Source organism: Solanum tuberosum, unplaced genomic scaffold, assembly GCF_000226075.1.
Source record: "Solanum tuberosum cultivar DM 1-3 516 R44 unplaced genomic scaffold, SolTub_3.0 scf00225, whole genome shotgun sequence".
NCBI classification, from domain to species: domain Eukaryota; kingdom Viridiplantae; phylum Streptophyta; class Magnoliopsida; order Solanales; family Solanaceae; genus Solanum; species Solanum tuberosum.
The window spans coordinates 616,411-632,761 of NW_006239149.1; the positions used below are offsets into that span (position 1 = coordinate 616,411).

The 16,351-nt window shown below is 35.8% G+C and overlaps 3 protein-coding genes across 5 annotated transcripts in view; 1 reads left to right on the forward strand and 2 right to left on the reverse strand.

The window, feature by feature from the left end:
• The first annotated feature begins 877 nt into the window (after window positions 1–877).
• On the forward strand, window positions 878–3,931 carry LOC102595790 (subtilisin-like protease SBT1.7). The gene is made up of 2 exons (XM_006356596.2): window positions 878–1,661; window positions 2,230–3,931. The coding sequence occupies exons 1-2, from the start codon at window positions 986–988 to the stop codon at window positions 3,858–3,860; spliced, it is 2,307 nt and encodes a 768-aa protein (XP_006356658.1). The 5' UTR covers window positions 878–985; the 3' UTR covers window positions 3,861–3,931.
• Window positions 3,932–4,860: 929 nt separating this feature from the next.
• On the reverse strand, window positions 4,861–11,598 carry LOC102596465 (potassium channel KAT3). The gene is made up of 14 exons (XM_015312988.1): window positions 11,417–11,598; window positions 10,833–11,048; window positions 9,789–9,950; window positions 9,653–9,710; window positions 9,223–9,540; window positions 8,873–9,112; window positions 8,655–8,753; window positions 8,541–8,573; window positions 7,731–7,916; window positions 7,552–7,629; window positions 7,020–7,074; window positions 6,760–6,900; window positions 5,181–5,219; window positions 4,861–4,997 (listed from the first exon to the last, which is right to left on the reverse strand). The coding sequence occupies exons 1-14, from the start codon at window positions 11,596–11,598 to the stop codon at window positions 4,861–4,863; spliced, it is 1,944 nt and encodes a 647-aa protein (XP_015168474.1).
• Window positions 11,599–11,974: 376 nt separating this feature from the next.
• LOC102586412 (protein DDB_G0276689) overlaps window positions 11,975–16,351 on the reverse strand; it is a 73,480-nt gene continuing 69,103 nt past the window's right edge. For all 3 annotated transcript variants that reach the window (XM_006356569.2, XM_015313004.1, XM_015313005.1), the window contains 3 exons: window positions 16,012–16,097; window positions 14,508–14,607; window positions 11,975–12,678 (listed from right to left, as the gene is read on the reverse strand). In XM_006356569.2, the coding sequence (XP_006356631.1) occupies window positions 12,613–12,678; window positions 14,508–14,607; window positions 16,012–16,097 (252 nt within the window). In that variant the 3' untranslated portion in view covers window positions 11,975–12,612. The remainder of the gene's footprint in view (window positions 12,679–14,507; window positions 14,608–16,011; window positions 16,098–16,351) is intronic.

Sequence of the window (16,351 nt, forward strand, 5' to 3'; positions counted from 1 at the left end):
ATTTTTGTCATTTTAAAGAAAAGTTTAATCAAATTGAGTGATTAAAATAAAATCATTTATTTTCACCACTTTTTTTAATTTTATTTTATAAAGAGACAATGAAAGAGAATTTTATTATTATAAGAAGAAGATGTAAATTGACAGAGAAAAAAAAAGATGAATAAAAAATTTGAAAACGAATGAAACCATTAAATGCTATAATCGGTGCGACCCAAAGAATTCACGTGGTTAAAATAATAATGCATCCCAAAATTTACTAATATTGTTTAGAAAAAACTTTAACTTTGTTTTGAAAAAAAAAGAGGTAATTTTCTGACAATTTAGCAGGTTTCAATAACATATTTTCTATTCACTAATAGTTGTCAATTATTTATTTGATACAAAAATTAAAAAGAAGTAAATGAAATTTACCAAATTATTATATAAAATTCATCTAAATATTGAAAAATGAATAATATTTAATAGTAAAAATAAAATTGACATAAAATAATAAATTAACTAGATAAATATTACTCCCTCCGTTTCACAAAGAATGACCTCATTTCCTTTTTAGTCAGTTTAAAAAAGAATGACCTCTTTCATTTTTTGGTAACATTTTACTTTTTGCTTTCCACGTGGCATGTTTAAGACCGCAAAATTAAAGACAATTTTATACATTTGACATAACTTTAATTTAGGACCACAAGATTCAAAAGTCTACTTTATTTACTTAAACTCCGTGCCAAGTCAAACCAAGTCATTCTTTGTGAAATTGAGGGAGTATTAGACATTCCAAAATAATACTTAGTGAACAAGTAAAGACGAATGACGGGAGTATATAATCTCATAAAACTTTAACTTAGTGGTCCAACTACTGATTACACTACTTCCCAAAGGAACCAATAACTGCCAAATCTATTTAGCTCTTTTCTCTCTTTCACACAGAGCACCGCTACTACAACTTCCTCTTCCTTCTTTCTACTGTTTTCTTTGTTTACTAAAAAAAATGGAAGCTGTAGTAATAATCTTGTTATCCACCATTAACATACTTCTCTTTCTCCACTCATCAACATCAACATCAGCAATTCCCATTTCCACCAAAAAAACCTACATTGTTCACATGAAACATCACCTCAAACCTCCATCATTCTCCACTCATCATCAATGGTACAAAACCCATCTCCAATCTCTCACTTCTTCCACCCAAAACTCTCTTCTCTACACTTATACCACCGCTTATCACGGATTCGCCGCAAGTTTGGATTCTCATGAAGTTGAATTACTCCGTCAATCTGATTACGTTGTTAATATCTACGAAGACACTTTTTACACCCCACAAACAACGCGCACACCTGAATTTCTCGGCCTCGATAAGCTCGATTTTGGGGATGGACGTACTTTACCGGATTTCAACACGGCTGCTCAGGATGTTATAATTGGGGTACTTGATACTGGAGTCTGGCCGGAATCGGAAAGTTTTAGTGATTTGGGTATGTCGAATGTGCCGTCCAGATGGAGAGGGAAGTGTCAATCGGCGCCGGATTTTGATCCGAAAGTGCATTGTAATAGGAAACTTATAGGTGCTCTGTATTTTTCTGAAGGTTGTAAGGGCTGCTCCCAGGAGATTCAATCGCCCCGGGACCATGACGGCCATGGCACACATACTGCGAGCACAGCGGCAGGTAGATGAGGATTCAGGATTTAAACTTGATGGGTTTAATTAGATACGTGATATTTATTGAAAATTTAGTAGTTATTCTATTCCAATTTATGTGGCACAGTTGAAGTTTCGAGATTTAAACTTCTAAATTTTGATAGTGAAATTGGAAATAGAAACTTTTAGGACCGATTTAGTACGAGGGAGAAGAGATATCTAATCATGGATTAATTTTAGGATCAACTTATCCCATGTTTGGTTGGGAATAAATCACGGGATAACTTGTAGATAACAATTTAGGAATAACTTGTTTCCCAACCAAACAAGCCTCAAGTTTTTTCGAAATAAAAATTTTATATTTGAAAACCATATAAAAAAAATACTATAAATTACAATAATTAACAATTCATAAGACACAAAAAATTTAGTTTTTATTTTTATTTTTTATGTTTTAACTAATGTTTCAAAATTTAATGTGACTCGAAATTTCAAGGGAGCTACATAAATTGGGAAGGAGGGAGTAATTCTTTCACATATATATCTTAGTTTCGCGTAAAAAATATTGGATTCAGTTGAACTCGTATTATATGCAGGATCAATTGTGGCAAATGCTAGTCTTTTTGGCTACGCCAAAGGGACTGCTAGAGGGATGGCGCCACAAGCCCGCATAGCAAGTTATAAAGTGTGCTGGAATGAACTGTGTGCAGGGTCAGATATTCTTGCTGCATTCGACCGTGCTATTATGGATGGTGTTGATGTGTTGTCTGTGTCATTGTCTAATAATGAGAAGACTTATTATACTGACCCGATTGCTCTTGGTGCTTTTGCTGCTATGGAGAAAGGGATTGTTGTGTCGTGTTCAGCTGGGAATGATGGTCCTGTGGAATCAACAGTTGTGAACACGGCTCCATGGGTCATTACTGTTGGTGCTGCAACTCTTGATAGAGATTTTCCAGCTACTGTCACACTGGGTAATGGCCAAAAACTTCAAGGCGTGTCGTTGTATAGTGGAAAGGTAGAAATGGGAAATAAGTTGTTGAGCTTAGTTTACCAACAAGGGGGAAACTCCTCTTTGTGCTTTCGTGGTTCGCTTGATCCAAACATTGTTGGTGGAAAAGTAGTGCTATGTGATAGGGGGGGAAATGATAGAGTTGCAAAGGGACTAGTAGTGAAAGAAGCTAATGGGGTAGGAATGATATTAGCCAATACACCTGAGACGGGGGAGGAGTTACTCGCGGATAGCCACATATTACCTGCAGTGACTGTTGGAAGGAAGGTAGGGGATGTAATAAGAAAATATGTGAAAACAGAAAACAATCCAACGGTTGTTTTCAGCTTTGGCGGAACAGTGGTAAAAGTGAAACCATCTCCTGTTGTGGTTACATTTAGCTCAAGAGGGCCAAATGCAATTGTTCCCCAGATATTAAAGCCTGATGTTATTGGCCCTGGAGTGAACATCTTAGCAGCTTGGCCTCGAAATATTGGACCAACTTCACTTAATATCGATACACGAAGGACCTCATTCAACATTGTTTCTGGCACTTCCATGTCTTGCCCTCATGTTTCAGGAGTTGCTGCATTGGTAAAAGCTGTACATCCAGATTGGAGTCCAAGCGCGATCAAATCAGCAATCATGACAACCGCGTACACTCAAGATAACACCAACTCCTCGTTTCATGATTCTGCACTATACGGTACATTTTCTAATCCATTTGTTCATGGATCAGGCCATGTAAATCCCCAGAAAGCATTTTCCCCTGGACTCGTATACAATATCAGGATTCATGATCATATCAAGTTCTTGTGCTCCTTGAACTACACCATAGATCAAATACAATCCATTGTAAAAAGACTCAATTTCACTTGTGCAAACAAGTTTGCTGATGCTGGGCAAATCAACTATCCTTCATTCTCTGTCTTGTTTGAGATTAACTCAAAGCGAGTTGTTCGTTACACTCGAGAAGTGACCAATGTTGGAGCTGCAAGCTCAGTGTATGAAGTAGCCACTGATGCTCCTCCATCCGTTACGGTAACAGTGAAGCCAACAAAGCTTGTATTCAAGAAAGTAGGAGAGAAGCTTCATTACACCGTGACATTTGTGTCCAAGAAAGATGTCAAACCAGGAAATGCATTTGGTTGGATTTCATGGAACAATGCTAAACATGAAGTGAGAAGTCCAGTTGCATATTCCTGGATGACACCTCAATTAGATTTGGAAACATGAAAGAATGTATCCATAAATGACTCTATCTTATAGCTAGTGAAATGAAGGGGTTCGATAAAATACATAAAATTTAAATCTTAAATCCAACTTAATGTAAAAAAAATTGTATTAGAATTGGTGGGGTGCGCCAGGCCCGTGCAATAGTGCAAAGCATGGGCGACGCGCAAGAGCCCAGGTAGCAAGCTACCTTAATGGACTCTTCCCCTTAAATAATTGAGTTAATATCGTGTGGATCAATGATCCACATATCAGATATTAAACTGATAAGAACAGATACTACACTTGATCTTAGCCAAAAGGCCGAGAAAGGTATGCTTATTTTGGTGTAAATGACTGGCTTTTGTGACAAAACACTTGCGTTCAAGTTCTGTTTGGATTCCGATGTGGGAAACTAACATATGGACATCTAACTTGGACTAAAAAATATGAGATGCACTTGCATGATAAATGAAAGTTAAAAATAAATAAAACTTCAAACAGTACTAATATTTGCTCACATTACATGCAAATTCTAGTCTAGCTCTTCCTTTTCTTAAGTGAACTTTTAACAACTTTTTCTGGTTTTTTAGTTCTTAAAAAGACTTGATAGGCATTTGGATAAACAAGTTGTGAAAACTATCAATTTTTCACCAATCTTACCAAACGAACAAACAAAACTTATTGGGTTTTCATGTTTATGAAAAAAATATAACTTAAACAAATTCAAATTGAATGTTCAAACAAAACTTCAACTTCATATTTTAATTTAAATCATTATTTCATATTGCATGTCCAAACGAGCCCTAAGATTGAAACGAAACTATCTTCAACCATCCCCACGACAGTTACCACCACACTTCACATTTGACCACTGCTGCGACCTCCAACTAATATACTCCTTCCTTTTCATGTTAGTTGTCAACTTTTCTGTTTACACGGCCCTTAAGGACTCGTAAAAAACAATAAGGATAGTTTTACTAGTTTACCCCTTTAAAAAATTTCTTGGAACTTGTTTACACTTTCAAAAAGAATTAATCATAAGTGTACGACATGGTTGTTTACACTTTTCTGCAATTCCGCCTTCATTTGGTTTGTCATGTGGATGATGTTCATGTATTATAATCCTAGTGGGGAGTGTGCCTGATACTCTACGAATTCCTGCAGAATAAGGCATAAAAAGCGTAAAGTTTACTGAAAAATCATGTATGGTTTCATAACCACAAGTATCATTACACATGATTATCCTCGCATGTCATGCAAAACTAAAAGGAAAATAGAAGCAATTCATGAGTCAAAAACTAAATCTTGATTGGAACATTTCTAGATGAAGCATAAGCTTACTGGTTCCTTCTTGGTTTGCCCCGTATTCACAGAGACCTCCTGCAAGATATAGAAGCAATCGTCATAGAAATTGTGTTTGCTCGGGTGGTGAAATGTGGAACAACATTATTCATTCAGTATATAATGATGGTACAAGTGGAGAAGAGTTTGTAAGCCTTGTCTGTGCTCCTTGCTTTGCTTCTGATCGCTATTATAACGCAGTAGCTTTTCTCATCAATCTTTAGCTTTTATAACTATGATAAGTTTCCACCAGTTTTCTAGATCTTTAATCCAGAATTCGTAAGTTAACTAAATATTAATAAATGCAAACAGTTCATACAGATTACAGAGTAAGAAGAGAGCCTAAGTAGCAATGCCCTAAATTTGTACTGGAATTGGTGGGGTGCGCCGGGCCCAAGCAGTAGTGCAACGCATGGGCGACGCGCAAGAGCCCAGGTAGCAAGCTACCTTAATGGACTCTTCCCCTTAAAAAATTGAGTTAATATCGTGTGGATCGATGACCCACATATCAGATATTAAACTGATAAGAACAGATACTACACTTGATCTTAGCCAAAAGGCCGAGAAAGGTATGCTTATATCAGCGTAAATGAATGGATTTTATGACAAAACACTTGCGTTCAAGTTCTGTTTGGCTTCCGATGTGGGATACTAACATATGGACATCCAACTTGGACTAAAAAATATGAGATGCACTTGCATGAAAAATGAAAGTTAAAAATAAATAAAACTTCAAACAGTACTAATATTTGCTCACATTATATGCAAATTCTAGTCTAGTTCTTTCTTTTCTCAAGTGAACTTTAAAAACCATCAATTTTTCATAAATCTTACCAAATGAACAAACAAAACTTATGGGGTTTTCATGTTTATGAAAAAAATACAATTTAAAGAAATCCAAATTGAATGTTCAAACAAGACTTCAACTTCATATTTTAATTTTAAATCATTATTTCATATCACGAGTCCTAAGATTGAAACGAAACTATCTTCAACCATCTCCACAACAGTTTGCCACCACACTTCACATTTGGTCACTGCTGCAACCTCCAACTAATATACTCCCTCCATTTCATGGTAGTTGTCAACTTTTTTGTTTACACGTCCCTTAAGAAATCATAAAAATAATAAGGATAGTCTCACTAGTTAATCTCTTAAAAAACTTTCTTGGAACTTGTTTACACTTTCAAAAAGAATTAATCGTAAGTGTACAACATGGACGTTGTTCAACCTTCAAGGAAATTAGGAGATTGTATGATATTTCCTATCATCTTGACTTCTTAAGCATTTGATGATTTTTTTTCAACTTATCAATACATGTCGTTGAGGATTTCCCCCTCAAACTATATACAAGTGATCATTTTCTTGCAAAGCACCCAAATCCTTCCATTGGGAGCCATCTGCCATGAGAATCTTGCTTCCTCTTTTGCCAAACTTTTTTTCTGCATTCACTAAATCTAATTAGATACTCTTAACAGTAAAATCTATATATGTTCTTATAGCTTGACAATGAATTTAATTGATCCGTAGAAAGTATTCGCGAAATATCAATACTTATGATATCATAATATTTGCTTACCTGCTGTTGTTAGGAGACCTTCAACTGACTCAGGTAGATGTATTAGTTTTCCGGCAATTCCGCCTTCATTTGGTTTGTCATGTGGATGATGTCCATGTATTATAATCCTAGTGGGAAATGTGCCTGACACTCTACGAATTCCTGCAGAATTAGTCACAAAATCCGTAAAATTTATGGAAAACTAAAAAGGAAATAGAAGCATTCTATGAGTCAAAGACTAAATCTTGATTGGAACAGTTTTAGATGAAGCATAATCTTACTGGTTCCTTCTTGTCTTAGTCCTTCATGATTTTGCTCCGTATTCACAGATACCTCCTGCAAGATATTGAAGCAATCGTCATAGAAATTGTGTTTGCTTGGTGGTGAAATGTGGAACACCATTATTCATTCAACACATAATGATGGTACAAGTGGAGAAGAGTTTGTAAGCCTTGACTGTGCTTCTTGCTTTGCTTCTGATCGCTATTATAACGGAGTTCATTTGCTAGAATATGAGAGGGGATTAGATTTTCTCATCAACCTTTAGCTTTTAAGTTTGTTAACTGAAGGCAATTTACACTTCATTCTTTATGATTACTTGAGATCTTTAGTCCTTGCAGGAGAGCAGATTTGCTAAAAATTTTGAAGATACAAAAATCTCATGACATGTTTAAGACCACAATTCTTAAACTTCGTGCCTAGTCAAATTATGCCTCAAATATTGAAATCGAGGGAGAATAAAAAATCAATCCATGTTTAAGTACTTGTTCAGTTTAATGCCATAGGTTTTTCTAGTTTATGGCAGAGGATTACCTCACTATTCAGGTCACTGAGCAACTCTGATATGAGTGGTATCTCTTGTAGCTCTTCCTTTTCGATTCCTTTAAGATGCTGATTATATTATGTAACAAGACCATGGTGTTAGTATGATTATAGAAATAACTAATATGAGAGCTAATCTATGCGCGGCCATCTAAAATCTACTACAATACCTGTAGAAAATTGGAGAGGATTATTTTTCCATCTGTGTTAAAGAGCTGCAACAGTTGCTTGAAATGATGATGACTGATTCGAACAACCTGAGAAAGTCTCTTACTTCTCACTGTGACAGGTTGAGGTGTATTAAAGATCACACCTATTTCTCCAAACAATTCCGGGGATTCCAATTTTGACAGGAACTGTTCAGCAGAAAGTAGAAACTTTTAAGGAAAGAACTCTCAGATAAATTGTGTTTTTTCACATTAGATTTTCATACGATATATGATAAAATCTTGGCTTAATTGACTTATGACTAGTACAATGTAAGTAGACATAGTTGTTTGGTTCCATCTAACTCACTTTTCAGTTAAATTTATTGCTGGAAGATGCTATCTTTTACCAACAAATGGTTACGTCACATAGATCATTTTCATATGTTCAAGTTAATACAAGGATTGACAGCATATCTGCTCACATATAAAGCTCTTCCATCAGTAAAAACGTCCAGACATAATTTTAACTTACTTAACAGTAGTTTCTTATGACGTTTCTTGATTTCTTCAGTAATATATTTGAATGATATTTCAGATTGTTGGATGCAGCTTAAAGGGTACAATGAGAAAGTTACATCCGACACTTTATAGAATACTCGAGATCAGTATGCACTGTGGACTTTTGGTCCTGTTATCTCTGATCATTTGTTTTTTTCCCTCCTCTATTTCATTATTTAAGTTTGGTCATTTTGTTTACTTGGTCCTAGCAGATAGGACAGCATAGCAAAATTAGAATTAGCATCAAATAATATGAGAAGTGGGATAACTAACCTGTTCTGTTCCATTCTTGTATGTTACTACTTCCTGCAGTTTTCAACCACGGAAGAGTTAACAGTGCAGGAATAGTAAGAGCAAAAGTTATTGACGTTCGGGAAATGCACATACCACAGCCCCGGAGACAATAATGTAGAAATCTGTTGGTATCTCATTTTGAATAACAATGTCAACTTTTGGTGGAAAGTATTCTGCTTTTATCTCCGAAACCTGTAAGGTAAAATGAGCAAAACATAATTTAGTTCTGTGGAGCAAAAGGACATGATAGTTTAAGTTAATGGATGAAAACAACATGCATATAGAGTAGTAGGAAGGTAAGAGAACATTACCAACTGGACTAAGAAGTCTTCGGAAACACCTTTGAAAAGATACGTATTTTGAAGGGTTGTATGGAAAAGATGCCGTGCAATACTAGATCTTATTGCCTTAGGCAAGTCTTCTACTACTTCCTCTTGCTGTAGTTCTGCAGTCTTGAATCTGAGTGTTGAATGTGCCAGCATTTGCTCTTTTATGCCTTCTGGAAGTCTATTCTTCCTTGCATATCGCAGTGTCTCATTGATTGCGTCCCTCTACAATTATAAACTATCATATTGTATCGTTCTAAACGTGCTTTCTTCACTAAGACTTGAACTATATAATGCATAAACTGTACTCAGTTTTCTATAGGGAGAGTCATTACCATCGCGAAGGTTCGAGCAACACTATGGACAACAAGATTGGTCATGTTGCCAATTAAGTAAGCAGTTAGGCCAATGTTGAAGAGCATGTAGAAGATGGCAAAAACCTTCTCCCCTGTATTATGTGCATGAAGATCTCCATAGCCTACTGTGGTGAGGGTAACAACAGACCAATACATGGAATATGTGTATCCAAGAGAGATACTTCTTTCTTGGAAACTAGTAACATTTGATCCAATCCAGGTATTCTCTGCAGTATGATAATGTGTTGCTAGCCAGTAATAGAAACAACCAGCGGAGTGCACCGCGAATAAGGTCACCTATTGACAGAATTATAGCCATAAGATGAATGCTTTGGTTGAAGTAAAAAACTTCTATATCCACATGATCAGGTAAAGCTAGCACAATATGGATGGTTCAAAAAGTACTTACACAAACTAGTTTACAAAATCTTGTCCAAAAGTAGCTGAATCGAATGTCCTTCTCTAGCCTGGATCAAAGGAAGAGATTAACAACAATATTGAGATTGAGAAATTTATGCAACTTTGAGTATTGTTATCATTATTACCTTGAGAAGAATTTACTAACACGACGCAGTCGCCATAGTCTGAGCAAGTTAAGGAAGCCAAAAATGTCTCCTTCTTGCTTTTTCCCATTAAAGAATTGGTATATTGGTTGAAATGGTATGGTTGATGCAACATCCATTGGAAATCCTAGATGAGTCACATACCTTTCAAAAGAAATATTAAGTGTAACCTTTCATTGCCATTCAAAAAACAAAAATCCCAATTGTAATTTCATCTTTGTTTTCTTTCAGGTGGCATCTCAAGTAAGTAGTATCCAACATTTTCAATCCTCCATTTAACTTTCCTGATCTGAGCAATATCCTTTCCAATTTTAACTTATATACACTAAGAATGTACTATATAGTGGTGGTTAGGCCGATTATTGTATGGGGCAAAGTGTTGGCTAGTTAAGAGCTTTCATGTTCAAGATAACATTGCGAAATGAGGATGCTGAGGTGGAAGTGTGGACATACTAAGAGGAATAAGATTAGGAATGAGGACATTTGGGACAAGGTAGGAGTAGCCTCTGTGTGGATAAGATGAATGAAGTAAGGTTGAGATGGTTCGAGAATGTGAAATGGAGATGTGAAGAGGCCCCAATGAGAAGGTGTGAGAGGTTGGCGATGCTGGTTTGAGGAGGGGTAGAGTTAGGCAAAAGAAGTCTTGGGGAGAGGTGATTAGACAAGATACGATACATCTATAGATTTAATTTGGATGTGCGATAAAATGTTAGTAGATAGTTGAGCATTGTCTCGCTTTTCCTGCAGGCTTAGACTTGGTGGTAGTTTGGTGCCCCATACCAGTTATACTTTGGTTATCATAACTTTGTAGTTGCTACTATTTATTTTTATTGTATGCTACGTGATGCTTCCTCTAGTATTTGTTATATCTCTTTTTTTTTATGTTCTTAGATTTGTGACTTAAGCGGTAAGCCAGAGGTCTTTCTTAAACAACTTCTCTTACCTCCGTGAGTTAAAAATAAAGTTTGCATACACTCTACTCTCGCCATATCCATCTTTAGAATTACACATATTATATAAGAGTACCTGAAAGCAATTTTGTTGTGATGATCAATGAGTAAATAGGTGGTTTTGTCCAAGTAAGCAACAAAGAAAGTGAGAAGAATGTCTATGGCAAAGAAAGCATCCACCAATAAATCCACAGGCAAAAGGCCTCCACTTGCTGCCTTCTTGAATGCCAACTCAAAAGGAGATGACCATGCTGAGTACACCACCAATATCACCAGAAATGTTTGCCATATTCTGTAATTTTTCACCATTAAGTAATATATTTAGGAAAAAAATTAAAGGAGATGGTCAAAAGTGCCTATTTTTTCAATTTTAAAAAGCACTTATTATAGAAAAGGAAGGTGTTTGACCAAGGTTTTAATGAAGAAATACGTGTTTTTAATTAGTCGGATAAGCTGTTTTCAACTTTTAATCCGAGATGAAACGCGATTTCTTTCAAAATGACACTTATTTCTAATGAACACAAATTAATCAACTATTCGTTATTATCTCAATAAGTCATCGAAAATGACTTATGAGATAATAACACTACTATTTACATAATCATTTGAGAAATCAAATCACATGTTTGAGAAAAAATGGAAGTAATAATTACTTATTACCTGTATCTACGATCATAAGGAGCAATAACTAATTTTTTAAGCTTTAGAGTGCCTTCACCCATTACTGTACCAAAAGCTGGCAATAGGCTACTTGAAACTGAAGCTATGTTTCTTATTTCTCCACTTGACTGCCCTCGCGGCGACGCCGGAGACCTTGTCACCGGCGATCTTGTCGATGACATCTTGGTTAAAAAAAAGTTGGAGTTTTCTTGGTACTTAGTTTGTTGTTTAAGGGGTCGATTCATTACCCATTTTAATATATGGTTTACGTAGAGGATATTATCATATTTTATATTATATGTCCTACTCTAACAAATCATTTTTAGCTAATAGCTGGTTTTTTAAAAATACATATATAAACCTTGTACATATCTTAGGAACGTAGAGTTGATGTTCTTGGAAGAGTTGAATAAGTCTTAACAATCTAGGATTTATCACTGTACACATATGAAGCAATAAGTACACGCAATTAAGGTAAAATGGTAAGTTTAAAGTCAAAACGAGTAGTCAACACTAAAAAAGTTTAATTTTTTAAAATACTGAAAATAAAAAACTGTATAAAAATAAAACAGTATTAATAGCAGCATATTCATTTGACCCATAAAGAAACCCCTTTTCAGCTCTCTTCATATCTTGAAGAATCTACATATTATGGTTCCAAAAATTAATAAAAGCCCCTCCTCACAAACACATAAGTCAAAAGGAGTTTGAGGAGAGGGAGTTGGACCCCAAACTAATAAAAATGGAAGTCCATTCTGTATCTCTTTATATACAAAGATGGAAAAAAAAACCCGAACATACGAAAGTCAACCACAAATCCAGTAACTCTTCAACTTCATAGCTTCAAGCAACTTCAAATATGTTGACACATAAACATGTTGTTCATGCTTTGATCAAGAGACTTAAATGCTGACACAGTAATGTGTGATGTCAGACGGAACGTTAACTGACTGCATGCACATTGGGCAAGCTGGATGAGAAATCTGAAACCAGAACGATGAGCAATGCTAGATCCCAAATGTGAAACCCGGGCACACACTTCTGAACTGATTGTGCCACTGAGTACGCTATGTTGCCAATATGAAACAAAGCAACCAGCAAATCTTTGATGATGGCAATGCATTGTGCTGCAGGAACAAAAATTCTGCTACTAAGCAACCACCACCTCAAACGAACTTAACACCCTAGAAACGAGACTACATGTACTGAGCGAGCCATTGCTTGCACATATCAAGAACTGGATGTGCATTAGCATGTAATGCCTGCATTAAGAGTCAAAGGCAGAAAGAGAAATCAGTAAACAAGTGGTAAAGTTAGTAACCCCCATCCTACAAGATATAATAATTAAACAAATAAGACTAATCTTAAATGCCTAAATTCTGGTGAAATGAGAAATAACCTAAGATGTTGGAAATCAATAGATGTATAGGCAATGGAAAAAGATCACATAACCAGGAAACAAAAAGGGTACTAATATTCTTTCCTAGTAGCCCATATTCTCTATGCCATAAGGTCAAAGGCAAATCCAGGATTTGATAACTGCGGGTGCTACTGTGTTTAATGTGAACTCCAATAGAGAATTGAATTAAGAACTACATTCAATCGGTTCGATCCAATTTGAATTAATTTGATCCATTTGGTTTATAAAACTTTTGATACGTATTCAACTAGTTCTCCTGATTCAAATTCTACTGAATTATGTTCTCTGCGGGAGTCAAATGAGTCTAGCCTTGGGTCCAATAGCTGTGAATTTGGCACCTTAGCCATGGAACCCACAATTTTTTGTTACTTCGGGTGACACTGTTTAAATATACACGATTTTTTTGTGTAAAATACTGATACATAAAATTTTACCCAAGTGTTCAAATGCTGCATCACCCTCAATCCCCTAGATCTGCCCCTGCATAAGGTCTATTATGGCAGCATCTAGGATTTGCTTTTGTTTTCTGTCAAAGGTAAACTAACTTGCATGCAAAATATTTGGTCAATTGTCGAAGCACATTTTAAAATAGCGTTGAGGCAGTTAAAAGTGCGACCATAGACAATGTTTGCTACCACAGGGTCAAGGAATTTGAAGTGAGTCTAAATGCATCCTTCATTGCAATCATACCAAAGAAGGAGAAACTAACAAACAGTAAGCACTATAGACATATTAGTCTATTAAGAGCATCTACAAGATAATCTCAGAGGTATTTTTAATAGACCAAATAATAACTTGATTTTAAGGTAAAACTAAGTAGTAATACACTTATCTACAGGTGTGAGATACAATCCGTATCTTCTATTTAGCAGGGACTAAATCAATACATACTTGGCTCATTCTAACATTCTAGAACACTAGTACTTTACTTTTAACCCTTGTCAACAATATAGTTGGAGCACCTTCCTGAAAGTATCATATTCAAATTCCAGTAAATCTCGTTAAAGATATATTTAGGTACACACTTCATAAAGGTAGAATCAAGAGGTATTTACTCTATTTTTCCAGTTTCTCATAGGCATAACTAGCTAGAAAAACGCAAACACATCAAAATCAGATAATTCTCTATCTGCATCCATGACAAAGCAGATTCACAAGTTTAAAATCTGTTGTCCCGTGGAATCCCACTCAGTGGATACTGGCTGCAGAAAGATCTTTGTAAAGGTAGATACTAAATGATAAGTACGTAGGAAACAACTTGTAGGGACAGAATGTGAAGAGAACAGTTCTACCGGTAAATATTAACAACTGTCCAATTATTTACCGAAGCCGAAGGTAAAAACAGGCTAAGGATCAACCAAATAAACCAAAATAACCAGTTGAGAAACATGTTTTTTGCATCTCTCAAGTTGACAATCAAACTTGGTCATTAAGGTTCTGAATATTTATCACCCAAACATTTACAAATTTATCTTTGGCATTGGTTAAAAAACCATAGCATCGTTTGGAATACCTTAAACCAATATATTGAGTTCTCCAGCAAATGGGCCCCTCAGAATATGAATGGGAAAGCAGTTACAACATAATCTCATATGGGTATTCCTTGAAATATAATTAGGTTTTGGTGGAACAAGGTAGTATTTAACTTTGAAGTTCATGAACGCAACAAACCTGATGTGCAACATATTGAACATCCGCCACACTTCCACTTCTAGATGCAATTTGGAATGCACTTTTGAGACGCCCACAAACAACACATGCAAGTACTTTCCTGTGAAAGGCAAGCTAAAAAATGAAGTGGCACTCAAAGGTTACCAGCTAATTTCTAACAGAAATTAAAAGAAGTGTATTGTTGATTTGGGCAAACCGTCTCATCTAAAAGCTTAACCTAGTAGCAGCTTGATCTGTTAGAGAGCATATACTTTTGTTTATTTATTTAAGGTATCAATATAAAAATATTTAGTAGATGAATGACGGTAAGAATCCAACAGCTCTGTTTGCTAATATCTCGTTGAACTATGGAATCGTCCCATTTAGAAGATTAAATTGTTAGAGCACACTTACAACAGGTTATTTAGTTATTTAATCATCTTCTGCGTTATGCCTTCAACAAATATTATGATATCATAGACATGTAACTTCCACCATTGTAGCCCTTTTATCTGACTTAAGACACAAAAATGAACAAATCAAACCATTCCAAACAATCATTCCAAGTCCAAGGTGAGAAATATTCCTTGACAAACTTGGATCATTTAATCATTCAAGTGTTGTACATGAGCTAAAGTCCTAACTCATTAAGGGGTAAAATTTGAAAAAAAAAATGTTCTGAAGGGGGGATAATCTTTTGGATAACCCTCACGTAACAATGGCAGTGGCAGTGAACATATATCACAAAAGTGTGAGTATGGCATTGAAATGTGAGACCACATCATCGAAAATCTTAAAATGTTGGAAATGGGACACACTATTTATTTTATATCTACAACATGTTAAAGATTTACTCAAAATAGACAAATTTAAAGCAAGCAAAGCCTTTGGAGTGAGTGTCATGGGTTTTGAGCATGCAATTATTGGCATCATCTTGAGAATGGAATAAAAAAGGCTACAACATCTACAACAACAAGAAACAGCAAAGAAAGTCAGAAAGGAAGGGGAAAACGAAGTAAAAAATCTGATCTGCAGTGTGAACTATGATGGTAGGGAAATAAGAGACAAGGGTAGGAAATACAAGGCTCTTTCTGGATGATAGTAAAAATTTTAAGTTGGAATATAAGAGGGTTAAAATGATTCGAATAAGACACACACACTTAGGTCTCTCAACCATAAGTGGAGGGCATGGTCAATAAGCATGATCCGACAAGTTCCGCGGAACAGATAGACTCAGTGGACAGTCTAAAGCATGATAATAGGAGAGGTATTGTTATAATCAGGGATAAAAAACAGTGGAGCTGTAGTGATATTCAACATGGAACATATTTCATATCTTGTAAACTGGACAGTTTCTAGAAAGAATCCAGATGGTGCTCTACAGGGGTTTACAGGCTACATGCCAATCTGAAACAGAAGATTTTGGCATCAACTAACTGCAACCCGAGGCACATGTAGTGAACACTGGGTAATTAGGAGGCACTTCAATGTATGTAGATTCAACAGAAAAAAAAAAAAAACTGACCTGTGGCTACTAGTCAACATGTCAATCAGGCGGTCAGGTCGCTCTTTGTGTTTGTTTGCATACACATTAATGGCTGCCCCCAAAACCTAAAAATCAATATAGTCCATTAAATATGGCATTAGTTCATTACATACTTGTAAATAGAAACCTATAGCAGTTCAAAATTTAGTGTTAGATTAGGTCTTAGGCCTAACTCACACCCCAAAAGCTAGCTCAAAGGGAGGAGGATTGCCCAAGCCTTATAAGGAGTCCACCCATCTCATTAACCACCGATGTGGGACTTTTGTCATTCTTTAACACCCCACCTCACGCCCAGTGCTTAGCATCTGGTGCGTGGGCA

Bases quoted from the DNA above. Each gene is read 5' to 3' on its own strand.
- LOC102595790 (XM_006356596.2), top strand. From the start codon at position 986: ATGGAAGCTGTAGTAATAATCTTGTTATCCACCATTAACATACTTCTC. The intron at 1,662-2,229 runs GTAGATGAGGAT...TATTATATGCAG, and splicing joins TACTGCGAGCACAGCGGCAG to GATCAATTGTGGCAAATGCT.
- LOC102596465 (XM_015312988.1), bottom strand. From the start codon at position 11,598: ATGTCATCGACAAGATCGCCGGTGACAAGGTCTCCGGCGTCGCCGCGA. The intron at 8,754-8,872 runs GTAATGTTCTCT...TTTACCTTACAG, and splicing joins AAGACTTCTTAGTCCAGTTG to GTTTCGGAGATAAAAGCAGA. The intron at 5,220-6,759 runs GTAAGCAAATAT...TATATCTTGCAG, and splicing joins AGGTCTCCTAACAACAGCAG to GAGGTCTCTGTGAATACGGG.